The sequence below is a fragment of the Micromys minutus genome, assembly GCF_963924665.1.
Source record: "Micromys minutus genome assembly, chromosome: 7".
Taxonomy (NCBI): domain Eukaryota; kingdom Metazoa; phylum Chordata; class Mammalia; order Rodentia; family Muridae; genus Micromys; species Micromys minutus.
Genome location: NC_137976.1, coordinates 55863374 through 55891299, shown reverse-complemented (window position 1 = coordinate 55891299; position 27926 = coordinate 55863374). Strand labels below are relative to the sequence as shown.

The 27926-nt window shown below is 38.4% G+C and overlaps 1 protein-coding gene across 4 annotated transcripts in view; it reads right to left on the bottom strand.

The window, feature by feature from the left end:
* The window catches only part of STXBP5L (syntaxin binding protein 5L), a gene marked incomplete at both ends in the record, with an annotated part of 275448 nt that overhangs the window by 212295 nt on the left and 35227 nt on the right, over positions 1–27926 (bottom strand). For all 4 annotated transcript variants that reach the window (XM_080918648.1, XM_080918650.1, XM_080918649.1 and 1 more), the window contains one exon: positions 14771–14868. In XM_080918648.1, the coding sequence (XP_080774774.1) occupies positions 14771–14868 (98 nt within the window). The remainder of the gene's footprint in view (positions 1–14770; positions 14869–27926) is intronic.

Below are 27926 nucleotides of genomic sequence, written 5' to 3'. Positions count from 1 at the left end.
ACCCCTAGCCAGACTAACTAAAGGGCAAAGAGAGAGTATCCAAATTAACAAAATCAGAAAGGAAAGTGGTGACATAACAACTGAAACTAAGGAAATTCAAGAAATCATCAGATCCTATTACAAAAACTTATACTCCACAAAATTGGAAAATCTGGAGGAAATGGACGAATTCCTAGACAGATACAAGGTCCCAAAGTTGAACCAGGACCAAGTAAACCATCTAAATAACCCTATAACACCTAAAGAAATAGAAGAAGTCATCAAAAGCCTCCCAACCAAAAAAAGCCCAGGTCCAGACGGGTTCAGTGCAGAATTTTATCAGACATTTATTGGGGATATAACACCAATATTCGCCAAGCTATTCCAAAAGATAGAATCAGATGGAATATTACCCAACTCATTTTTTGAGGCTACAATAACCCTCGTACCTAAGCCACACAAAGACCCTACAAGGAAAGAGAACTTCAGACCAATCTCACTTATGAACATTGATGCAAAAATACTCAACAAAATCCTTGCAAACCGAATCCAAGAACACATCAAAACCATCATTCATCATGACCAAGTAGGCTTCATCCCTGGGATGCAGGGATGGTTTAACATAAGGAAATCCATCAATGTAATCCACCATATAAACAAACTTAAAGACCAAAATCACATGGTCATCTCACTAGATGCTGAGAAAGCATTCGACAAAATCCAACACCCCTTCATGTTAAAAGTCCTGGAAAGAACAGGAATCCAAGGCCCATATTTAAACATAATAAAAGCAATATACAGCAAACCAACAGCCAACATCAAACTTAATGGCGAGAAACTTGAAGCAATCCCACTAAAATCAGGGACTCGACAAGGCTGCCCACTCTCTCCCTACCTATTCAACATAGTACTGGAAGTCCTGGCTGGAGCAATTAGACAGCAAAAGGAGATCAAGGGGATACAAATCGGAAAGGAAGAGATAAAAATATCACTCTTTGCCGATGACATGATAGTGTACTTGAGTGACCCCAAAAATTCCAACAGAGAACTCCTACAGCTGATAAACAAGTTCAGCAAAGTGGCCGGATACAAAATTAACTCAAACAAATCAGTAGCCTTCCTATACTCAAAGGACAAACATGTGGAGAAAGAAATTAGGGAAAAGGTACCCTTCACAATAGTTACAAAAACTATGAAATACCTTGGTGTGACTCTAACTAAGGAAGTAAAGGACCTGTATGACAAGAACTTCAAACCTCTAAAGAAAGAAATTGAGGAGGATCTCAGAAAATGGAAAGATCTCCCATGCTCATGGATTGGAAAGATCAACATCTTAAAAATGGCCATCCTACCAAAAGCAATCTACAGATTCAATGCAATCCCCATCAAAATTCCAACCCAGTTCTTCATGGAATTGGAAAGATCAATGTGCAATTTCATATGGAATAACAAAAGACCTAGAATAGCGAAATCCATCCTCAACAACAAAAAAAATCTGCGGGAATCACTATCCCTGACCTCAAGCTATATTACAAGGCAATTGTGCTGAAAACTGCATGGTACTAGTACAGAAATAGGCAAGTGGATCAATGGAATAGAATAGAAGATCCAGAAATGAGCCCTCATGTATATGGTCACCTGATTTTTGACAAAGGAGCAGTAAACATTCAATGGAAAAAGGACAGCCTATTCAACAAATGGTGCTGGTCCAACTGGCACTCAACATGCAAAAGAATGAAAATAGACCCGTTCTTATCTCCTTGTACAAAGCTCAAGTGTAAGTGGATCAAAGATCTCCACATTAAACCAGATACACTGGAACTATTAGATGAGAAAGTAGGGAAAACCTTAGAACACATAGGCACAGGAGAAAATTTCCTGAACAAAACACCAATGGCTCAAGCTCTAAGGTCAAAGATTAACAAATGGGACTTAATGAGATTGCAAAGTTTCTGTAAGGCTTAGGACATCGTCAAGAAAACAAAACGGCAACCAACAGAATGGGAAAAGATCTTTACCAACACCACATCAGATAGAGGCCTAATATCCAAGGTGTACAAGGAACTCAAAAAGCTAGACACCAGAGAATCAAATAACCCTATTAAAAAATGGGGTACAGAGCTAAACAAATCATTTTCAGTTGAGGAACACCGAATGGCCGAGAAACATCTGAGGAAGTGCTCGACATCCTTAGCCATCAGGGAAATGCAAATCAAAACAACCCTAAGATTTCACCTCACACCAGTCAGATTGGCCAAGATCCAAAACTCAGATGACAGCAGATGCTGGCGAGGCTGCGGAGAAATAGGAACACTTCTTCACTGTTGGTGGGGTTGCAAGCTAATACAACCACTCTGGAAATCTGTCTGGCGATACCTCAGAAAATTGGATATAGTACTACCTGAAGACCCAGCTATTCCACTTCTGGGCATATACCCCAGAGACACTTTAATACACAACAAAGATATATGCACCACAATGTTCATAGCGGCTCTATTTATAATAGCCAGAAGCTGGAAGGAACCCAGATGTCCTTCAGAAGACGAATGGATACAAAAATTGTGGTACATATACACAATGGAATACTACTCAGCCACCAGAAACAATGACTTAACCAAATTCTTAAGAAAATGGCTGCATCTAGAGAAGATCATCCTGAGTGAGATAACCCAGTCAGAAAAGAACAGACATAATATGCAGTCACTGATAGTGGGATGCTAACCCCAGAGGCTTGCACTCCCCCAGAAACAACTCTCAGACACTATGAAGTCCAAGAAATAAAGAAAACAAAAACTATACATATATTCACAAAACAAGAAGACTTTGACTATTTCCATGTTGCGTTTTGTTTTGCATGTACTTTACGCTTATTGCAACTAGTACGTTTTCAATGCATACTGTCAAGCCCTTGAAAAAAATCAAGTACTGACTAAAATCATATTCACATGGTTTTATGTAAAATTTATTTTAATGTCTGAAAAAACAGTACTGACAAAAATGTATAATTTTAAGCAAAAAATGTTTAAAATCTTTAAAAAAAAAAAAAAAAAGAATCAGAGAGTATCCAGGAATTTGGATATTTCGGATAATTGAATTTGCTGTGAGATTGTGTTTCAATGAGGGCTAACCAACATGACTGCCTAGATGTGACTCAATGAGGGTGACAGCAATGAGTATGCTAAACTGACCAGAAAAAGAAACTCTGGAAGCCTCAACCTTACACAGAGGACCACAAACAAATGAGCAAAGATGGAAGTGGCTCTCTCCAGGGCAGAGTACACAGAGTACTTGTCTAGAGCCAAACTGTCAGCCCTAAAAGCATACACATAAATACCATCACACTGTTTACACGGGTTATATTTAGGAATACATATGTATATACATATGTTTATATGTATGTAATAACAATTAGTTAAAAAAAATAAAGACTATGAATTTAAAGAAGAGTAGGGAGAGTTATATGGGAGGTCTTGGGAGGAGGAAAGGAAAGGAAGAAATGTTATAATTAAATTATAATCTCAAAAATAAAAATAAAGAATTAAAAATACAATCTTATAAAAATAGTAGATGGATGACCTACCTAGTACATAAACCTTAATGTGGATAACCACACACACACACACACACACACACACACACACACATACATATTTGTATGTGTGTGTATATATGTGTATATACATATTTGCATATATATAACATGACACCTTCAAAGAAACACAACTGATGGTCTAGACTTCAAAGTAAAGGATCAGAGTGCAATATCCAAGGGAGAATTTAAGGAATGACTGTAAAGAAAGTGAGTTAAATTGAAGAGAACAAAGACAGATGATACGACAAAGCAGGTGAACAATTCATGACATGGGTAAGAAGTGCAGCAACAAATCTCAGACAGACATTTCAGAAATGAACTCAATAAGTCAAATTTAAAGATACAGGTAAAATTCTCAATAACAGACTAGATCAAGCATAACAAAGAATATCCAAACCTGAAGGCAAGTCTCTTGAATTATCCCAGACAATGAAATGGGAAGATAAAGAAAAAGATCAAAAATGGCCTTTCAAATTTTTGAGATGTCAAATAAACATACTTTTGAGTTTGGGGAGTGCATGAAATGAAGGGCATAGAAAACCTATTTTGATAGCTAGTACATTATTATTTTTGCTAAAAACACCTAGAAACATACCTCCAGGTGAGGTTAAGCAGGTCTTTCTAGAAAGGTTTTAACTTCTGAGGAAAACCCCATTCTCAATGTGCCTCATGAACTGGAGTCTTAGAGTAAATAAAAAGTAGAAAGCAAATAAAATCCTAGGACTCACTGTTCTGCTTTCTGGTGGGAGATGAAATGTGACCAGCTGACTCACATTTCTGCAGCAATGCCTTCTGCTCATCAAGATGAACTATACACTCAGACCCTGAGCCAAAATCAATCCTTTTTTCCTTAAGTCACCTTTCTCAAATATTTTATCACAGCAGCATAATGTAGGGGTGGTTCTGGTGCTGAGGTCCTGTTCCCCAGTTGGTTTTTGATCTGTCAGTAAAGAAAGTCATGGGCCAATTGCTGGGTGGAGAAAATAGGCGGGACTTCCAGGTCCCTGGAAGAAAAGCAGACATATGCAAGGATACAAGGGAGCAAGCAGGGAGAGTTCACCATGCTTTGTAGAGAGAACTAAGCAGCCATGTGAGGTCTTGAGAGGAGCCTCACAGGTCACTCCTATAGGTGGGTGGTCAGAGATTTTTAGCAGGGACTAGATTTAACAGAACAAGTAAAGTTTGGGCAGGTGGGAGGAGTGGAGTTAAGAATATTAATAAGGGTACACTTTTTTAGGCAGAAGATAGTAGTGCCCAGAAATTGTGCCAAGAAGGCAAGTTGAAAATGAACAACTGTGTGTGTGAGTTCTTTTATTCCTGGATTCAGGGAAAGCTGGGTTGGAACTGGTAGCAAGGCCTGATCCTGGAGTAAAGGTGGGGAGCACAAAAGCTACAAGCAACAACGTGAAAAGTAACCATTTCATCTATCCATTAAAATTGGTGAAATTTTCCCTAATCTTGAGAAAGTTCATTATCAAGGTCCAGGATACTTATTAAACTATAAGTAAATATAACCAGAGAAGAGCATATTAAAGTTAAACTGCCAAATTTGCATGTTTGGACTGAAGAGGTAACTTAGTAGAAATCCCTTTGGCGCAAGCATCTAGCTCCCCAAAACCTGTGGAAAAACCAGGCAAGGCATCCATGACTACCGTAAGGCACTTAGGAGGCACAAACAAAGGATAACAGGTCCAGCTGGCTGGCTAGACTAGCTGGAAATGTGAGCTTCAGGTTTATCCTGAGACCATGTCTCAAAAAATAAACTGCAGATTGATGCAGACAGACAGCTGACAATTGGCTTCCTTAGGCATGTGCGCGCGCACACACACACACACACACACACACACACACACACACACACACTGAACATGAATAAAGTTTTAAGATTTAAGACAAAGAAAATGCTAAAACCTCTAAGAATAAAATTTCTGGTAACTAGGCCCCTGCTCCTGTAAAGCAGATATGCATGTGGATCCCCCAACAACTGGAGGGGGCCATCCCTGAATCTGTTGCCTGCCTGTGGATTCTGCTCCTCTAGCTGGGCTGCCTTGTGTGGCCTCAGTGGGAGAGGGTGCACCTAGTCTTGCAGTGACTTGATGTGCCTGTGGAGTGGAGGGGTGGGAGGGTGATACTGGGAGGTGGCACTCCCCTTCTCAGGGGAAGATTGGAGGAAAAGCTGTGGAGGGGACAGGGAGGAGAGGGGGGATGATATTGGGATGCAAAGTAAGAAGGAAAGAAAGAAAGACAAGAAAGGAAGGAAGAAAGGAAGGAAGAAAGAAAGAAAGAAAGAAAGAAAGAAAGAAAGAAAGAAAGAAAGAAACCATCCTAAAAAAATAATGTCTGGTTACATTTAAGAATACCACCATTAAAGTAAAATATTACTCAGCAACACTTTATACACCAAGAGAGAACAAAATAATCTATCTTCCGGAAGAAAAGAACTTCTAAGCAAGACATTGCAAAGGTTTTCAGATACAAAAGAGAAATAAAGAAAAGCAGAAACTCAAAGAAGTTATGGTCACTACATCATTACAAAATATAGCTTAGGAAGTTTTAAATCCAAAATCAAGAGATAACTACTATCATAAAAATACAAAATTCACAAGAAAACCCATAAGAAAAAAAAAAAAAAAAAAAAGGAAAGACTCAACTCTTGACCCTTAGAAGAGCAAAGGACTGCAAAAATCACAATTAGCATTAAAAAAGGAAGAAACAAAAGCCAGCACCAAGAAGATAACTGACAAACAACAGTAATGGTTTTGCCTTAGTTGTGCCTTAAATGTAAATGGATTGCGTTTGTCAACTAAAAGATATAGAGAGCTAAAGAGGCAGGATGAAGTTGGGGTGGGGTGGGGTGGGGTGGGGTGGGGTAGGAGGGCTTAATAGACTCTATGGAATGAGGAAGGACTGTAGGGAGGGATAATTATCACTAAGGACTTTTGTAAAAGCCACAGGAAACCTGCTATTGTGGTAGCTTCAGAAAATATATTTATGTACACATACACATATAAAAAGAATCTTAATGGAGTCACCCTACAATGAGGGGACAATGCCTCAACTAGACACCACATTCTAGCAAATAAAAACCCAATACCAGAAATGGGTTAACTCTTTTTGGGATGTACAATGAGATCTCATGGATCTACAAGCAGTATAAATTATTCCAGATGCACTGAGTACCTCTCAGAACTTGATGGCAAGATACTATGCTTGAGTCATAGAAAATGGAAAAACCAAGCCACAAAAAAAAAAAAAAAAAAAAGGTAGCTTAATGATGCAACTCAAAAAATTGGAAAAAAACAAGTACAAGCCAAATCCAAAACAAAGTGATAACAAAAAATAATAAAAATACAAAGAGAATAATATAAAAAAAAAACCACCAAATCTAAGACCTGGTTCTTTGAGAAAAGAAACAAGAATGACAGACTAACTAACAAAAAAAAAAAAAAAAAAAAAAAAAAAAAAAAAAGGAGGGGGGCAAATTAGCAGAATCAGAAACAGAGAAAGGTTATAACAGACACCAAAGAAATTCCAAATGTTATAAGGGAATACTTTTTAAACCCATATCCCATTAGGTTGGGAAATCTAAAAGAAATGAATAAATTTCTTCTAAATTAAAAATTAAACCAAACAGCCAAAAAATTAAACAAACTTATAACAAATGAAACTGAATACTAATGAAGCTTCCCAACCAAGTTCAAACTCTAATGGGCTCACAGCAAAATTCTACAAGACTTTCAATGAAAATACGTACATCTAATCCTTCTTCAATCACTTTTAAAAGGAGAAAAGAAAGCAGAAAACTTTCAAACTCCTTCTTTGGAGCCAGTATTGCTCTAATACAAAAATCATAAACAAAAAAGAAAAATTACAGGTCAATATCCCTGTTAAGCATAGATTCAAAAGTACTCAATTACATGCTTACAAACAAAATACAAAAATACAACAAAAAGATTATCCACCATCACCAAGCTTTCTTGATTCCTGGAAGTGCCCAAATGGTTCAACACACAAAAGTCAATAACAAGTTAATAAATGTGATAAGCTACATAGACTTAGAATGAGAGGGAGAGAGGGAGGGAGGGAGGGAGAGAGAGAGAGAGAGAGAGAGAGAGAGAGAGAGAGAGAGAGAGAGAGAGAGACTTGATCATTTTAATAGATTCAGAAAAAAAAACTTTGACAAAATCAAACTTATCTTCATAGGAAAAGACCTGCAGAATGTGGGTCTAATGTGAAAATACTGTACCATAATAATAAAAACAACTATAATAAACTCCCAGCCAACATTATCCCAAATAGAGAAAAACTCAAAGTACCATTGAACTCAGGGATGAAATAAAGGATGCCCACAATCTCATCCAATATGGTGCTAGAATGACTAGCTGAAGAAATAAGGTGAGAGGAGGAAATGAAGGGGTTAGAAATGAGAAGAGATCAAATTGCCCCTATTTGCAAATGACTTGATATTATTATACATGAGATATCCTAAAATTTTACCTGAAAATGTCTAGAAATAGTAGAGAAATTCGGCAATGTGGCAGAGTACAGAATCAACCTATACAAATCAATAACTTTTTCTACATAATAACAACAAACAAACAAAGAAACAGATCATACATATACTACCATTCAAATTATCTCAAAAATGTGCCTAGGAATAAACCTAACCAAAGTAGTGAAAGACCTTTCTTTACAGTGAAAACTTTAATCCTCTAAAGAAAGTAACAAGAGTCACTAGACAATAGAGTGATATGCCATGCTCAGAGATCAGTAGAATATTGTGAATGTGATCATTTTATCAAAAGCTATTTACAGATCTGATGCAATCTCAAATAAAATCCCTATTTCATTCTACACAGAAACAGAAGGAAACATCCTAAAACTCATTTAAGAACCACAAAAGATTACGGATAGCCAAAACAATCCTGAGCAGGACAACCGTGCTGAAGTGATTATAATTCCAGATCTCAAGATGGATTCTAGTGTTGTTGTGATTAAAAATATAAACAAACAAACAAAACACCCAACAACAACAGTGATATGGGGCTGGCACAAAAACAGACACATAGACCAATGGAACAAAATTAAAGGCCCAAACATGGGCACATGTAACTTCAGCCATTTAATATTCAGCCAAGATGCCAAAAACGTACACTAAAGAGAGAAGTACCTTCAGCAAATGGTGCTGGGAAAATTTGATGTTCACATGCAGAATAAGGAAGGTAGATCTATATCCATTACCTTGCTCAAAAGAAGAGAAGGATGAAGAGGAGGAGGAGGAGGAGGAGGGAGAGGAGCAAGAGGAGGAGGAGAAAAGAAAACAGAAACAAAAACTAACTCAAATTGAATCCAAGAACTAAATGTGAAGCCTGAACCTGCTAGAAGAAAACATAGCAGTACTATATATAATATAGAAGTAGGAAATTATTTTCTCAGCGGAACTCCATCTGCCCAAGAATTAAGGTCAACAATTGACAAGCGAAACTCCATAAAAATAAAAAGCTTCATACAGCCAAAGAAACAACAACCCAGTGAAGAGGAAGCCCACAGAATGGAAGAGAATTATCTCCAGCTATACATCAGAAAGAGCATGAATATCCACAATATATAAAGAACTAAAGGTAAACAAACAAATTACCCACCCCCCAAAGAAAGTAGGCCTGGGAAGTGATCAGAGAGTTCTCAAAAGAAAAAAAAAAGGTTAATTAGCATTTTAAACAATGTTCCTTATTCCTAAAAGTTAGGGATTCTGGGAAGGAAAAACACAGTGCCTCATTAAAAATTATCCCATCTGTCTCTTTAGCTTAACCTAAGGTAAACCCAGTTTCCTGGAGTGGTCCCTTAGCCAAACTGACTGAACCAGCCTAAGTGGAATGTTAGGTCTCCACCCAGGCCAGCAGATTTTTATATCCTAACAAAAGCTTTTCCTTCAAAGTTGGGCATAACTGAAAAGCTGCCAACCTTTACCATATCTATTCTACAAGACACCGTAGCCAGAACTATCATATAGGAAAATAAAACAGACTTCTAGGTTATGATGGTTGATTAGAGGCTTCACCAAAAAAACTTTGTGAAATCGAAGAAAACAGTTAATGTAACAGAAAATAATATTGTTTCAAGGGGGGGGGGCGGCGGCTATCAAATGAACTTAAGAGGTCAAGTAAGATCCCACAGGCAGCAGATGAGAAAAACTCAAAACAGTGAGGCTGGCTCAAGCTGCAAGCTCCTCTGCCTGCCAGACAGCACAGAGGAAATCAAGCAGCAAGGGCTTCCCACACAGAGAGGCTATGCCAGCCTGCACAATGGAGCCTGCTGGGGAGGGGTTTTGCTCAACCACACTGATTTACAGAACCAAGAAGAAGAAGCGAAGTACAGAATGGCTGAGGTGAGAGAGAGGGAATCATCAAGCAACATCTTACAACCTTTTCTTTCCCAAACTCTGGTACTAGAAACAACAACACTAACAACAAATGGTGGCTGAATTGAAGAGCTCACACAGGCCCCTCCTCCACAGAGCTTGTAGCCAAAGACTAGCTAAGCAAGAGAACATCAAGGAATGATCCAACTGCTCTTCTGAAAGGAAATAAAGGATGTGAGTGACAGATATAAGTTTAGACATCGTGCCAATGGTATAGATATCCAGAATGACTTAGTTAAGATGTCTGCTATGGAATATACCAAAGGGGGGGTGTGAGTAAAGAGTAAATGTGATTGTTATGTAACTTGTTAAGCAACAAATTCTGATAAGAGCCTCTTTTGTGTGATTCTGTATCCTTGGGACCAGGGACACAATTTTACCTAGTGTGCCAAATTCACCTGTGGCTCTGATCATCTTTCTTAATTTTCTGCCCCTGATAGCCATCTGTTCCTGGTTTCTGTCACCACTCTGTGAAAATGTACTAAAACTCAGTCCAAAGAGAAGAGAAACAGTTCCAGATCAAGCCAAGCGAAAGCCAGATCCAAACAGGAGCCAGAGCTAGAACCAGGTTCAAGCTTGAGACTGATCCAGAAGAGGCCTAGGAAATACGGATTCAGGAATGGGACTGCCCATCACAATTCCCAATAGCAAGGCAAGTTTTTAGGAGGCAGAGAAGGTACAAGAAAAATGTCAGATGCAGCCAAGCACTCAGTTTACATATCCTGTATCTGCACCCAGCTCTCTCTATACCATGTATTCCTTTAATACCTAACGTCAATTTAGCAGATCTGCTCAATACTGCTGCTTTCTTGCCCCATATTCCTATCCCTCTTTTAAAAAATATTTTCTCCTTTTTAAAAATGTATCCTTACTGTTTTCATTATTGTTGTTGTTGTTATCTCTAGCAAAGAATACTGCTCAGATTTGTAAGTCTCTGTGCCTAAAGCTGCTGAAAGATAGTTTGAAGTTATTTGGCATATCTTTACCTCTCTCTTTCCAGTCTATCTTTAGCCAAATTCCCTCACCTCCCACCCCACCACACACACCCTTTGTTGCTCCTAAAGTTCCCCTTTCTAGTTATATTTCTTGTCCTGGCTAGTTTTACATCAGTTTGACGTGTACTACAGTTATCTGAAAAGGAAGAACCTTTCTGAAAAAAAAAAAAAAAAAAAAAAGCCTCTGTAAGAACCAGCTGTAAGGCATTTTCTTAATTAGTGATTGGTGTGAGAGGGTCCAGCCCATGGTGAGCACTGCCAACCCTGAGCTGGTGGTCCTGGGTTTTATAAGAAAGCAAGCTGAGCAAGCCATGATGAGCAAGTCAGTCAGCAGCACCCCTCCATGGCCTTTCTATCAGCTCCTGCCTTCTGGTTCCTGCCCTATTTCAGTTTCTGTCCTGACTTCCTTCAGTGAAGAACAGTGATATGGAAGTGTAAGACAAATAAACCCTTTCCTTCCCAGCTTGCTTATGGTCATGGTGTTTCATCAAAGCAACAGTAACTCTATCCAAGGCCTCCCTCCCTCTCCTTTCTACCATCCGAGTGCTAAACATTATGTCCTGCTGTGTTTTTACCCACCTTGTATCCACAATAATTACTATACAAGAACACTCATACAGTGCTCAAAGTGTCCCTTCACTCTCTAAAATGGTTGTTGTTCATGGGGTGAATGTTTGTACTTGACTCTCTCTTCATAGTGGGTGTATCCCTGCATAGAGACTATTATTGAAAATAGTATTGTTCTCTTAGGAGAACACTGGGAATGAAACCTGGTACCCTGAACACCAGTCTAACAGGTAAAAATGCCCAGGTCTTGCGCATTCTGTCTCAACTACTCTGACTTCATATGTACAACTGCCCTGCTATGTCCAGAAAACACTGTTTCCTTGAAAACTACTACTTCCTTCAACTTGTAGTATTTCTAACCCCCTTTCCCAAAGTGATTTCTGAGTCATGGGAAGAAGGGACATAATATAGATGTTCCATTTGGGGCTAGGGCTTCTGTAGTTTCCTACTCCTGCACCCTGACAAGTTGTAGTTGTTGACATGTACTGCAAAAGATGTTCTAATGAAGGTTAAGAAATACACTAATCTACGTATATAATGATAATCCATTAGGAATTGTTTTCTAGTATGTTTATTTAGCAGAGTAACAGTAGGAGCGTCTTCTCTAGGGCCTATGACCCATCTAGCCACAGGTTCTTAGGCACAATATTAGTACCATATATGAGTTTCAACTTGTGGAGTGGGCTTTAAAGCTAAGCAGATAGTGGTTGGTTATCCTTATAACATTTGTGCCAATATTATCCCAGTGGACATGCCAGTATTGCACAAGTGAACATGTCTTTCTGGGCTAATCATTACTGTAGCTGGATAATATAAATGGTTGCTTTTCTCCCCCAGTAGCATGCATAGCATCTTCCAGCATAGTGAAAGCTAGTCAAATAGGCATGAAACTTCCAGGTGAGTCCTGGCTTGGTTTCTGTGTTCTTGTGATACACCTATGTAGCAATATGGTCTTACTATCAGGTTATGGAGGTTGAAAGCTTTGGCAATAGTCTATAATGTTTAGAATGGTCTATGGTATCTCATTGGCCAATAACTCTAAAAAAAACAATCCATTTGTGGCACTGTCCTTTTTATTTGCTAGCTTGTGTCTAGTAAGGACATTATTAGTCCATAATAGGGTGATTCTATTTAAACTCTTATTACATATGTGTAAGTATATATGTTAGGGGATTTCTACATTAGTAGGTTTCCATATGACTATAGAGTGTTTAGAGTTACTCAGTTCATTCCTACTTTATATTTTTCTTTACCTTGTTCTCCCATTACCCACCCCACTAAACCCTTCCTACTCCATAATTCTCCTTTAACCCTTCATACCACTGTCTTTTATCCCTTCCTTAGAGTCTTCCTTTAAACATAGTACCTTCTAGTTTCTTGATATCTATGGGCATTGCCAATGGAACACATATATCTGAAGATGCGAAGCTAATATTCACAAATGAGAGAAAACATAGGACATTTGTCCTTCTGGACACTCAAATGATTATTTCCAGATTCATCCATCTATGTATGAATTTTACAATTTAATTTTTCTTTACAGATTAATAATGTTCCATTTTAAATATACCATACATTCATGGACAACTAGGTTTTTTTCATTTCCTGACTATTGTGATTAGGGAAGTAATGAACACAGATCAGCAAGTTTCTCTACAATAGGATATAAAGTTTGTCTCATTTACTTTTCTATTGATATGAAGAGCCACCATTACCAAGACAACTTATAAAAGATATAATTGGTCCTGGCTTACATTTCAATGGCTGAGTTCTTGACCACCATGGCAGGAAGCCTGGCAGCAGGCAGGCAGACATAGCACTTGAACAGTAGCTAAGAGAGTGCTTCTGATCCACAAGTTGATGGCAGAAAGAGACTCAGACTGTTGTGGATTTTTGAACTCACAAGTGACATACCTCCTTCAACAAGGCCATGCCTTCTAATCCTTCCCAAATTCGTTCTACCAACTAGGGTCCAAACGTTCAACTATATGAACCTATGGGGCGCATTCTCATTCAAACTATACTACAGGCAGCTCTAGGTACATGTCCAAGAGTGGTATAGATGATCATGTAGTAGATCTATTTCTAGGTTTTTAAGGAATCTCCACACTGATCTCCTTAGTGGCTGCACTTGTGTATACTTTTACTAGCAGTGGATAGACTTTCCTGTGCCAATAGGTTCAAGTATATTCCTTACTTCAGATTCAGGATATCAAAACCTACCTTGAAATCTATGATACGTTGGAGTTGAGTTTTGTTCAGAGTTAGAGAGAAAAATCTAGTTTCATTCTTGCACCTGTAGTTATCCCAGTTTTACCAACAGCATTTGTTACAGAGACCATGTGCATTGTTGACCCCTTGGTCAAGATAAGGTGACTGTAGATTATTAATTTTAGGATTTTTATGTGTATGTATGAGTGTCTGTATGAATTATGAGAACCTTGTGTATGCCTGGTACCCTCAAAAGGCAGAAGAATGCACAAATCCTCTGAAGTGGAGCTATATAGACAGTTGGGAGCCACCATACTGGAACCAATCTTAGTCCTCTGCAAGAGCAACAAATGCTCTTGCTATGGAGCCATCTCTCCAGATTCCTAGTTGTGGTATCACACTTCAGGTTTATAAAATGCTACAGGTAAAGAAAGCTGGGTCAAAGAATGCATGATATTTCACAGAAACATTTCTTACACCAAATATAAATCTTAAAATAAAAGGTTTAGTTTTAAAAAAAAAATTAGAGAAGACACTAAAATACATCTGTGAATAAACCTATAGCACTGTATGCACATATTATAAAAGGTTATCAGAATAATAATACTAATAATACTAATACCTTAAGAACTAAAAAGGGGCAAACTGAACCCAAAGTAAAATTTTAAAAGAACAAAGTAGAAATCAATGTGATAGAAGTAAACAATAAATAAATATAAGTCCAAGAGTTCAATATTTGTGTACAGTTGATAAGCTTCTAACTAGACTGATCAGAAGAAAAATACTGACACAGCAAGCAATAAGAAAAGTTAAAGAAGAGACATCAACAGTGATCTCAAAGACAAAAGTTATATAAAGAAACTTGACAGTGGTGATTTTTACAGTAGTTACTCGTTTATAAGGAAGCAGATACACTTTATTTGGTTGTAAATTCTTTACTTATTTGAAGGTTAAAGCAAACAAAAATGGCATTTTTCTAAAAAAATAATTAACAAAAATTAAGGATACATTCGTATAGCACCTGTTCTTGTTCCAATAGCCAAGATTTTCTGGACTGGATCAAAGGCCAATGCTGTGGGCTGATAAGGGAACCCATGCCGAACTGTCTGAAAGAGAGTAAATAGTGGGATAGTCATCAGGGAAGTAAAAGTTAGAATAATGACAAGAAACTACTACATGACCACAAGAATGACTATAATTAGCTTTTAAATGAAGAATATAAAGGACATAAAATTAACAGCTCTCATACATTGTCGATGAGAGTACAAAATATATTATTTTATAACCACTTTAGAAAACTATTTTCCAAAGTGTAAACAAACTAAATGCACACTGACAACAGGCCCAAGCAATTCCACTGCATATGCACCTAAGAAAATTTAAGGCATATGTCCACAAAATTATTTTCATAAGCACAAAACTAGCAACTTTCTTTAATCATATAGTAGAAAATCAGAAATAATATAGGTGCCTATCAATAAAAGAATTAAATAAGAACAACTATGGTACAATCATGAAATGATATACCATGTAACAATTAAAAGATATTACTAGGCAGAGCGGAGCCTGGCCTACCTGCCAGGTGGAACGGCGGCTCATAGAGGCTGAGCAACTGGCGACTTCCGGACCCAGAGCGGAGCCTGGCCTACCTGCCAGGCGGAATGGCAGCTCATAGAGGCTGAGCAACTGGTGAGTGGGAGACCAAGACTGCAGGGGAGCAGAGAGATCTCTGCAGAGTGCACACGGAAAGTGCAAACCGTAACTTGCCCTGCCCCGCCCTGCCCGATCCAGCGATTGGGAACAGAAAATTAGAACTTCTGTTTCCACCCGGAGGCGACTTCTGGACGCAGAGCAGAGTCTGGCCTACCTGCCACCCGGATCGGCGGCTCATAGAGGCTGAGCAACTGGTGGGTGGGAGACCTGGGCTGCAGGGGAGCAGAAAGATCTCTGTGGAGTACAAAAGGAAAGTGCACCCCTTGCCTTGCCCTGCCTTGCCATGCCTGATCCAGCAAACAGAAACAGAACATTGGAACTTCTGCTCACACCCAACGACTCTGAGGCATAAAACAGGGCTCGACCCATCTGACACCTCAACCAGTGGAGAACTAGGGACACAGACCAGATACAAGGGAAAGGTAAGAACATATCACTGACAACAAAATGGCAAGAGGAAAGAGAAAGAGTATATCCCAAGGGAACCAAGACAATCTAGCAACACCAGAGCCCAGCTCTCCCATAACAGCAAACATCGGAACTCCAAACACTCCAGAAAAAGAAGACACAGACCTGAAATCATGCCACAAGACGCTGATAGAGTTACGTAAACAAGAAAGGGAGGAAAAGCAAAAAGATTCAGAAGCTTTTAAAGAAGAAACAAGAAAAACACTCAAAGAACTCAAAGAACTAGAGGAAAACAGAACCAAAGAAATAAAGGAATGGAAGAGGGAAATTAAAACAGAGATTGACACAATAAAGAAAACACTAAAAGAGATAACCCTAGAGTCAGAACACCAAAAAAAGACATCAGGAGTGACAGAAGCAAGCATTTCCAATAGATTACAAGAGATCGAAGAGAGAATCTCGGGGGCAGAAGACAACATTGCAAACATAGACAAAACAGCCAGAGAAGATGCAAAAAACAAAAAGCTCCTAAGACAAAATGTCCAGGAAATCCAAGACACAATGAGAAGACCGAACCTAAGGACAATAGGAATAGAAGAGGGAGAAGAGTATCAACTAAGGGGCACAGTAAATATCTTCAACAAAATCATAGAAGAAAACTTCCCTACCCTCAAGAATGAGATGACCACGAGCATAAAAGAAGCCTTCAGAACTCCAAATAGGTTGGACCAGAAAAGAAATACCTCCCAACACATAATAGTAAAAACATCAACTGCCCAAAGTAAAGAAAGAATACTAAAAGCAGTAAGGGAAAAGGGTCAGGTAACATATAAAGGCAGACCAATCAGACTCACACCCGATTTCTCAACAGAGACTATGAAAGCTAGAAGAGTCTGGACAGACATCATGCACTCCTTAAGAGAGCACAAGTGCCAGCCCAAACTGCTATACCCAGCAAAACTATCAATCACCATCGATGGAGAGACGAAGATATTTCAAGACAAATCAAAATTCACACAATATCTGACCACAAACCCAGCACTACAACGAATTATAGGTGGAAAACCTAATACAATGAGGGAAAATACAGCATAGTAAGAACAAGAAAACTCCTAAACAAGAAAACTAAAAGAAGAAAAAAACACAGACACAACTCAACCCAAAAAAGCAATAATGGCAGGAAACAGAAACAACTATTCCTTGATATCTATTAACATAAATGGTCTCAACTCCCCAATAAAGAGACATAGACTATCAGACTGGATACATAAACAAAATCCAGCCTTTTGCTGCATACAGGAAACTCATCTCAGAGACAGAGACAGACACTATCTCAGAGTAAAAGGGTGGGAAAAAAACTTCCAAGCAAACAGCTCCAAGAAGCAAGCTGGAGTGGCTATTCTAATATCGAATAAAGTAAATTTCCAACCAAAAGTTATCAAAAAAGATAAGGAAGGACACTTTTTACTCATTACCGGGGAAATCTGTCAGGAGGAACTCTCAATCCTTAACATATATGCTCCAAATAAAAAATCACCCACATTCATAAAAGAAACCCTACTAAAGCTCAAAAAATACATTTCAATCAACACAATAATTGTGGGAGACTTTAATACCCCACTCTCACCAATGGACAGATCAGGGAAACAGAAACTGAACAAGGACACTGCAAAACTAGCAGAGACTTTGAACCAACTAGAATTAATAGATATATACAGAACATACTATCCCAAAGTAAAAGAATACACCTTCTTCTCACCACCCCATGGCACCTTCTCGAAAATTGACCACATAATTGGAAACAGAACAAACCTCCATCGATATAAGAAGATTGAAATACTCCCATTCATCCTCTCAGATCACCATGGTCTACGGCTGGTCTTTAACAACAACAAAGACAACAAAAAGCCCACATACACATGGAAACTAAACAATGCTCTGTTAAAGGACAGCAGGGTCAAAGAAGAAATAAAGAAAGAAATTAAGGACTTTCTAGAATTCAACGAAAACGAAAACACAACATACCCAAACCTATGGGATGCAATGAAAGCAGTATTGAGAGGAAAACTCATAGCCCTAAGTGCTTCCAAGAAGAAACTGGAGAGAGCTCACATCAGCAACCTGACAGCACAGCTAAAAGCCCTAGAACAAAAGGAAGCAGATATACCCAAAAAGAGTAGACGGCAAGAAATAATCAAAATTAGGGCAGAAATAGACCAAATAGAAACAAACAAAAAAAAAAAAACCATTGAAAAAATCAACAAAACAAAGAGTTGGTTCTTTGAGAAAATCAACAAGATTGATAAACCCCTAGCCAGACTAACTAGAGGGCAAAGAGAGAGTATCCAAATTAACAAAATCAGAAAGGAAAGTGGGGACATAACTGAAACTGAGGAAATTCGAGAAATCATCAGATCCTACTACAAAAACTTACACTCCACAAAATTGTAAAATCTGGAGGAAATGGATGAATTCCTAGACAGATACAAGGTTTCAAAGTTAAACCAAGACCAAGTAAACCATCTAAATAACCCTATAACACCTAAAGAAATAGAAGAAGTCATCAAAAGCCTCCCAACCAAAAAAAACCCAGGTCCAGACCGGTTCAGTGCAGAATTTTATCAGACTTTTATTGAGGATATAACACCAATACTCGCCAAACTATTCCAAAAGATAGAATCAGATGGAATATTACCCAACTCATTTTTTGAGGCTACAATAACCCTCGTACCTAAACCACACAAAGACCCTACAAGGAAAGAGAACTTCAGACCAATCTCACTTATGAACATTGATGCAAAAATACTCAACAAAATCCTTGCAAACCGAATCCAAGAACACATCAAAACCATCATTCATCATGACCAAGTAGGCTTCATCCCTGGGATGCAGGGATGGTTTAACATAAGGAAATCCATCAACGTAATCCACCATATAAACAAACTCAAAGACCAAAATCACATGGTCATATCACTAGACGCTGAGAAAGCATTTGACAAAATCCAACACCCCTTCATGTTAAAAGTCCTGGAAAGAACAGGAATCCAAGGTCCATACTTAAACATAATAAAAGCAATATACAGCAAACCAACAGCCAACATCAAACTTAATGGCGAGAAACTTGAAGCAATCTTACTAAAATCAGGGACTCGACAAGGCTGCCCACTCTCCCCCTACCTATTCAACATAGTACTGGAAGTCCTGGCTGGAGCAATTAGACAGCAAAGGAGATCAAGGGGATACAAATCGGGAAGGAAGAGATAAAAACATCACTCTTTGCTGATGACATGATAGTGTACTTGAGTGACCCCAAAAATTCCACCAGAGAACTCCTACAGCTGATAAACAAGTTCAGCAAAGTGGCTGGATACAAAATTAACTCAAACAAATCAGTAGCCTTCCTGTACTCAAAGGACAAACATGTGGAGAAAGAAATTAGGGAAAAGGTACCCTTCACAATAGTTACAAAAACTATGAAATACCTTGGTGTGACTCTAACTAAGGAAGTAAAGGACCTGTATGACAAGAACTTCAAACCTCTAAAGAAAGAAATTGAGGAGGATCTCAGAAAATGGAAAGATCTCCCATGCTCATGGACTGGAAAAATCAACATCTTAAAAATGGCCATCCTACTAAAAGCAATCTACAGATTCAATGCAATCCCCATCAAAATTCCAACCCAGTTCTTCCTGGAATTGGAAAGATCAATGTGCAATTTCATATGGAATAACAAAAGACCTAGAATAGTGAAATCCATCCTCAATAACAAAAAAACATCTGTGGGAATCACTATCCCTGACCTCAAGCTATATTACAAGGCAATTGTGCTGAAAACTGCATGGTAGTGGTACAGAAATAGGCATGTGGATCAATGGAATAGAATAGAAGATCCAGAAATGAGCCCTCATGTATATGGTCACCTGATTTTTGACAAAGGAGCAGTAAACATTCAATGGAAAAAGGACAGCCTATTCAACAAATGGTGCTGGTCCAACTGGCACTCAGCATGCAAAAGAATGAAAATAGACCCGTTCTTATCTCCTTGTACAAAGCTCAAGTGTAAGTGGATCAAAGATCTCCACATTAAACCAGATACACTGAAACTATTAGATGAGAAAGTAGGGAAAACCTTAGAAAACCTTAGTACACATAGGTACAGGAGAAAATTTCCTGAACAAAACACCAATGGCTCAAGCTCTAAGGTCAAAGATTAACAAATGGGACTTAATGAGATTGCAAAGTTTCTGTAAGGCTAAAGACATCGTCAAGAAAACAAAACGGCAACCAACAGAATGGGAAAAGATCTTTACCAACACCACATCAGATAGAGGCCTAATATCCAAGGTGTACAAGGAACTCAAAAAGCTAGACCCCAGAGAATCAAATAACCCTATTAAATAATGGGGTACAGAGCTAAACAAAACGTTTTCAGTTGAGGAACACCGAATGGACGAGAAACACCTGAGGAAGTGCTCGACACCCTTAGCCATCAGGGAAATGCAAATCAAAACAACCCTGAGATTCCACCTCACACCAGTCAGATTGGCCAAGATCCAAAACTCAGATGACAGCAGATGCTGGCGAGGCTGCGAAGAAAGAGGAACACTTCTCCACTGTTGGTGGGGTTGCAAGCTAATACAACCACTCTGGAAATCTGTCTGGCGATACCTCAGAAAATTGGATATAGTACTACATGAAGACCCAGCTATTCCACTTCTGGGCATATACCCCAGAGACACTTTAATACACAACAAAGATATATGCACCACAATGTTCATAGCGGCTCTATTTATAATAGCCAGAAGCTGGAAGGAACCCAGATGTCCTTCAGAAGATGAATGGATACAAAAATTGTGGTACATATACACAATGGAATACTACTCAGACACCAGAAACAATGACTTAACCAAATTCTTAAGAAAATGGTTGCATCTAGAGAATATCATCCTGAGTGAGATAACCCAGTCACAAAAGAACAGACATAATATGCAGTCACTGATAGTGGGATGCTAACCCCAGAGGCTTGCACTCCCCCAGAAACAACTCACAGACTGTATGAAGTCCAAGAAATAAAGAAAACAAAAAAATATACATATATTTACAAAACAAGAAGACTTTGACTATTTCCATGTTGCGTTTTGTTTTGCATGTACTCTACGCTTATTGTAACTATTAGGTTTTCAATGCATACTGTCAAGCCCTTGAAAAAAATCAAGTACTGACTAAAAAAATATATTCACATGGTTTTATGTAAAAATTATTTCAATGTCTGAAAAAACAGTACTGACAAAAATGTATAATTTTAAGCAAAAAATGTTTAAAATCTGTACATTTATCTTTGTTTGTAAAATAAAGTCGTTTAAAAAAAAAGGTATAAAGGTTAATTTACTGTAGTCTTTGGCCACACAGATAGTGAAATGGTCACCAGGCAATTATGCATGTCTGCCTCCAGGCTTCTGGCTAGAAAACAGGATATACATCTCTCCCACTAAAGAGACAACCCATTGTATTTAACAATCCTTGTTCCCTGTGTAATTCTTATCTGTGAACACAAGACTCTTTGTACTTCCTGCAGTAAAATTAAGAGAAATTTGTAGGGGCATTTAACTTGGCCTGTGACACAAAAGTTGATGGTAAAAGTTAAGCATATAGCTCCTTTCTATTGGGAATCAAGTTTTTTTTTAAATTGGGTATTCTCTGTATTTATATTTCAAATGTTTCTCCCCACTACCATTCCCCTCTCCCTCCCCTTGCTTCCATGAAGGTGCTCCCTTTCCCAACCATCCTCTCGAAATCAAGGTTCTTAAATGCTATTATTTAAGAACAAAGACGGATGGCATATATATTGTCTCTGTGCTCACCATACTGAAGGACCTACTATTTACAAAATAAATAAGACTATAGAAACATGAAAAAAAAAAAGATATTACTAATAGATGCAGCAACGTGAACGATCATCAAAAGTACTGTGACTAAAATGCAGTACAGTTTTATGTCCAACTTGTCTCTCACCCCTTCAGTTTTATTTTCTATAGCCCTCACGCATATGATTTAGCAAGTCAGATAATTCTATAAGAAACAATGTGATGGTTAAAATTCATCTGTCCTGTTTCTCTTTAACATCTCCCTTTCTAGATTCAATTCTTTTTATTCCCTTCTGATATTCGTAAGGTATTTTCACCCGATGTATCTTAACATTTTTTTCTGCTACTTACTAACTATTAGGAAAAGCATTTTTCTACCTACCCTCCATTACACATATGCGTGTATTTGCTATGTGCCTAGCTCCCAATAAAGCACAACTATTTGCACTGTACGACTGCTACTCCCTTATTGTGCCACACCAATGGTTTACTCCACGGGTTCAAATCATTTTCTTAACGATTATTTTCATGTGCTTTGTTGTTAATTCAGCCTTGAATTCTTCTCTCAAATGCCCACACTTCATTCAATGATGAATATAAGACACATATTTCTAGTGAGATAAAGTCAGACAATCAAGTGACAGAAACAGGCTGGCCAGGGTTTGTTAGCAGAAGAAAAATGAGCTGAAAATAAAAGGCCATGGGAGATAAAATACTACTTTTAATATGATAATAATATCAGAGAAACTCATCATATTGTATAGCTTACCTAATTTCATGTTTTTAAGCATTGTAAAGAAAACTACTTATGAGCATAAGCACAAAATAGTAAATATTAGTTATCCAATTCATTAATGAAGCCAGTAATTAACTGTGTCTATTTCAGATAGTTTATTCCAAAAATAGAAATATGATGTCAAATGTAATGATATCATCTCTAAGTATATATGAAGGAGAACATAGACTAGATACATAAATTTTATATATCTTTATACATATTTAACATCAGTATTCATTTATTTCATTCTTTTCCTTCCTTAAATTTTGATCCCTGTAGGACTCAGCTTCAAACAGAAAGAACTTCTATTTACTCACAAAATAACTACAGGTGCGATACAGAGAAATGAACAGAATTTTTATTCCATAAGTCTCTTTGCAAATGTTATTTTTAAAAGAAATCTTGTAGGCATGCTGTACTTACGTCACTACCACTGTTATAAATTTATCATTAAAGTTGGTGATGCTAACTGGTTGTTTCGATTAATAAAATGATCTCCTGGTAATATTTAAATTGATACAGTATTGTCAGAAAAAGTAAAAATACAAATGACTTTTCTCTATAAAGCCAAAAGCTCATTGGCACTATTTCCCTTGCATGGAAGAGGAATGGAAAATTTCAAGGGTGTTTCTGTTGGATGCAAACAAACTTTCAGAGCTGAAGATGGTGAACATCATCCAGAAGTAGTAGCTAGAATCTTTGGGGAGTAAACTGGGGATAGTCAGAGAACAGTTATTATTAGAGGTTGGGAATAGCAGAAAATGTCTAGTTTCAGAAACAAGGTGAATGTGGAGCAAGACAGAAGGAAAAAGTGCAGAGTCTGTCCTGGAGAGATAGGCCAGCTCGGCGAGCCAGGGCAAATGCAGCTGCAGATGGCAGCAAAAGACAGAGCCTCGGAACGTCTGCAGCCCACTGTGATACAGCCGGGTTTTAAAGGAAGGGAAGACAAAAGCTGCGTGTGACTGCTGCACTAGCAGAAAGGGGAGAGAGCAGGAAAAGCCTCTTCTTGTACCATGTTTCAAAGACTGCTGATTAGTGAGCAGCATGGCAGTCCTTCCTGACACACACTCTGAAAACAAAGAAGTGTCCTGAGACGAAGATCTGAAACCTGGGCTGCAGAACACCTCTTCACAGCAGAGGAAAAAGGTTCTGGATGAGGACTGTACCACACTCAGTGAAGCAGAAATCTAAGTCATCCCGGTTTTGTTTTTGCTTTTTTGAGACAGGGTCTCACTACATAATTTGCTAAGTAAGCAAGGCTGGCCTTCAGCTCACAGAGATCTGTGTGTCTTTGCACTAGCTTTGGGATTAAAGGCACTCCAGCTACTTTACCTTTGAAATGGAACACAGTTTTGAAGATACCCTTGACCTTGGAAAGGACCATGCAGAAGTATGACCAGCATCCTCAGCTAGACCATAAAAACAGTCCTGAGGTATAACTAGTATTCACAACCCGAGCAGCAAAAGACCACTCAGGGGATGACCAACACCCACATCAAACTAAGTCTACCCAGAAGTACACCTGGCACCCGTGGTCCTCAAAGGAATCTCTAGAGGCAAGACTAGAATGGTAGCCAGGTGACAAATTGACAAATTACATTCAAACTTTACAGCCCAACCCAGCTCTTTTGCTCCCCTTCTCTTATTTGATGCTTATCAGTCCTCTTTTCTTTTTTCCCTTTGGTAGGCTTTCCCCAAACAACACAGCCTGCAGTAGAGTTGGGGGATGGGGAAGCCTTCATCAGCTTGCCTGGTTGCATTTCCTTCCTTCCACTCCACCCTTAGTCCTTCCTTCATCTCTATTGTCCCCACTTCTATTTGTCTTTGCCTCGATTTCCCTTTCTCATACTAACATGAATTGCTAGTCTTATCTGTTCCTGTCTATGCACATTCTAACCAACACTTTCATGCACACAATACTGTGTTCCTGTGCTTACTAAAATTATTAAAACTTTGAAACTGGTAAGACAGTTGAGTTTTAATGAACTATTTCTGTGTTATCATGGCTGGGCCTATCTATTAGATTCTTGGAGTAACACAGGGTTCATCGCCTATGTCCTGAAGATGTGGACGGAGAATATGATGACTAAGATACACCAGTCCAGTAGGAGGAAATGACACCTCAGCCCAACCTTCTGTTGGGCTACTGGACCCTGCTATTGCAACACTACTGCTACTTGAACACCAGAAACACTTCTGTTGGAAGAATGTAAATAAAACATCAAAGTAACATGATGCCTCGAAAAAATTAATAATTCCATAGTGACGTCCTCCAATGAGATTGAATTTCGAGATTCACAAAACCAGACTAGAAAAATGCAACAGTAATTAAGAGCACTGGCTGCTCTTCCAGAAGACACGGGTTCACTTCCCAGCAACCACGTGGCAGCTCATCACCACCTATAAGTCTGTTCATACAGGATCCTATGCTTTCCTCTGGCTTCCGTGCACACCAGGCAGGCACATGGTTCACAAACATATATGTGGACAAAACACTGATAAACATAAAATATTCAATACACATAAATTAAAATAAAATAATTAAAACTGGAAAAATAAAACCTTCAAAAAATAATATTAAATCTGATTTTTAAAACAGAGAGGAAATAAATAGGCTAGTCTAGGTGGTGGTGCCTTTAATTCCAGCCCTTGAAAGGCAGAGGCAGGTGGGTCTTTGTGATTCCAAGGCCAGTGTGCTTTACAGAGTAAGTTCCAGGTCATGGAGGACAGTGTGGTGAGACTCTGTCTCCAAAACAAAACAAAAATCCAGGGAGAGGGCATACTAATTCATAAAATACCTAATAGATTAAAGGGAAATTGAGGTCAACAGCATAAGAAAAAGAGGAAAGTCAACATGGACTATGAAAGTAAATTCAATAGAGGAATACTGAAAAACTCAGACCAGAATAGAACACTCAGTTAAGTCAAATAGTACATTCAGTGGAAAGCCTCACTAATAGAATTAATTTAGTGGAGGAAAGCATATCATGAACAAGTACATGAATTAGAATATTCTTACAATGTTTAAAAATATGAGTAGAACACATGAGATTTATGGGACATCATCCAAGGCTACAGAAAAATCCCCAAATGAGTCCTACATAAAGTAGAGAAAAGGTAAAAACATCTGCGAAGCCTCTGGAATGACACAGGACAGTAGGTGAGATGCGAAAGCAGCAGACGTCACAAACGGCAGAATGAGGGGGGGGGACTAAGTACTCACCTCTAAGTTCTAACTGCAAGTGTCAACGGCCTTAACATCTTAATCAAAAGACATATACCAAGAGATTGGATTTTAAAACAGACCCATATATTTATCGCCTATAAAAACTCACCTCACTGTCAAGTACAAAGAGAGCCTTCGGGTAAAGGCTGGAGGAAGGAAACTTCAAGGACAGACGGTCCTCTGAGAATGTGCACAGAAGACACAGGTGGAGCGAGTCTGACAAAATAGACTCCAAGTGAAAATTGCTTAGAAGATAATCAAGGTCACTAAGCACTGATGAAGAAAACAATCTGTCCAGTTGATATCTCAACTCTGCACATATATGCACTAAACATGGGTGCACTCAGCTTCATAAGACAAGTATTAATGGATGTAAAGCCACAAATTTACCTCAACATGGTAGTAGTGTATAACCTCAACACCCCACTCTCATCAACAAACGGCTCAACCAGACCAAAATAAGTCAACAAAACAATACCAATTAAATGTCATTCTAGCTGGCTGTTTGGGACAACAGCTCTAACTCACACAGACCCTGAACACCTCACTGAGGAAAAGGCCCTGAGCTGGTGAATGCTGTTATGAGTGCCCACATTTTGGAACGGTGCCAAGGTTGCGCTGTTTCTCCCAGCGTCTGCTGAGCTCTCCACAGCGATTCAGAGCTGGGAAACAAAAGAAACAAAATAACAAAACCTTATGTATCAAAACAAATAACTCAAACAGTTCACATACGGAAGCTATGCCTAATGGGTTAGTGGCTACTGAGATGCAGATGTCATTTTATATTAGCCATAAAAAATTGTGGCAGTTTTGCCTATAATGTTTAAAAATACAATATGTAAAATCTGGTTTTACTTGAGTTCTTATTTGGATGCTCTTGGATCATGTATTACATGACTACCTGAATAAAGTCAGGACTATAAAAAATTGACATTCTAGATAAAATAAACTTAACATCTGTAGATAATAACATCACAGAATATACATTCTTCACACCAGTTCACACAACTTTCATCATCTTGCATGCAAAAGACTCTAGAGCTACCATCAGAAAACTCTTAAAACCTTGACACAATGCACAAAATACACAATATACAATATCAGCAATACACAAGATAAACAAAAATCAACAGCTCTTCTATATACCAATAACGAACATGCCTAGAAAGAAAGAGTCGCATTCACAATAACTTAATAAATGTCTAAAGATGGCAAGAAAGCTCAGTGGGTAAGGAAGTCTGCTGTTGTGCCTAAGAACATGAGTAACCATAGTAACAAAAGCAGCCTGGCACCGCCACAAGCACCGACCCGTGGCTCAGAGGAATATAATGGACAACTCAGTAAAGCACATGGCTACATCCACCTGGGTATTGACAAGAATGCCAAATAAATGACAGGCCCTTCAATAAATGGCCAAAAAAGAAAAATGGAAAACTAGATAGCCACATGCAAAAGAATAAAACCTTATCTGACACACTATACAAAAATCAACTCAAAATGGTCCAAAGACAATAACGTATGAAGTAAAACCAAATAATGCTGGTCTAATAAAAGAAAGAAAACCAGTGATGACAGTAATGATACCTAAAGATTATCCTGATGTACTCATAGATCAGTACCTTATTCAGCCATCATCATGAGAAGCTTTTGCTGCTGCACATGGGGAACAAATATATTTAGACTCACAGCCAGACATGCAGAAAGTGAGAAACCTTGAAACATTCAGCTCTAAAAAAGATGTCGCCATCAAATCCCTCCCCCTCAGAGTTCAGGGAACCTCAAGGAAGATGAGGCAGAAATTGTGTAAGAGCTACAGGGATAAAGAACACTCAAAGAATAAGGTCTTCTAAATCGACACGGGCAAACCTCAGTGAACTCAGAGACTGAAGTATCAGGCACAGGGCATTCATGGATCTCTATCAGGTCTAGTTCAGTGTTTTTATGGATCCTTAGACATGCCCACAAGCAGGCCTCTGATTCTTCTGCCTTCTCTTTGGCTCTTTTTCTTCTGTTGGTTTGTCCTGTCCAGTTTCTGTGTAAGAGTCGTCTTATCTGATTGTTTTTTATTGTTATATAGTTTTAAAAATGAATGAAGAAATGAAGAAATGAAAACCTAGTCACCAGCATAAAGGTTAACAACTAAACACTATTTACAGCTGCCAGGAGAGGGAAAAC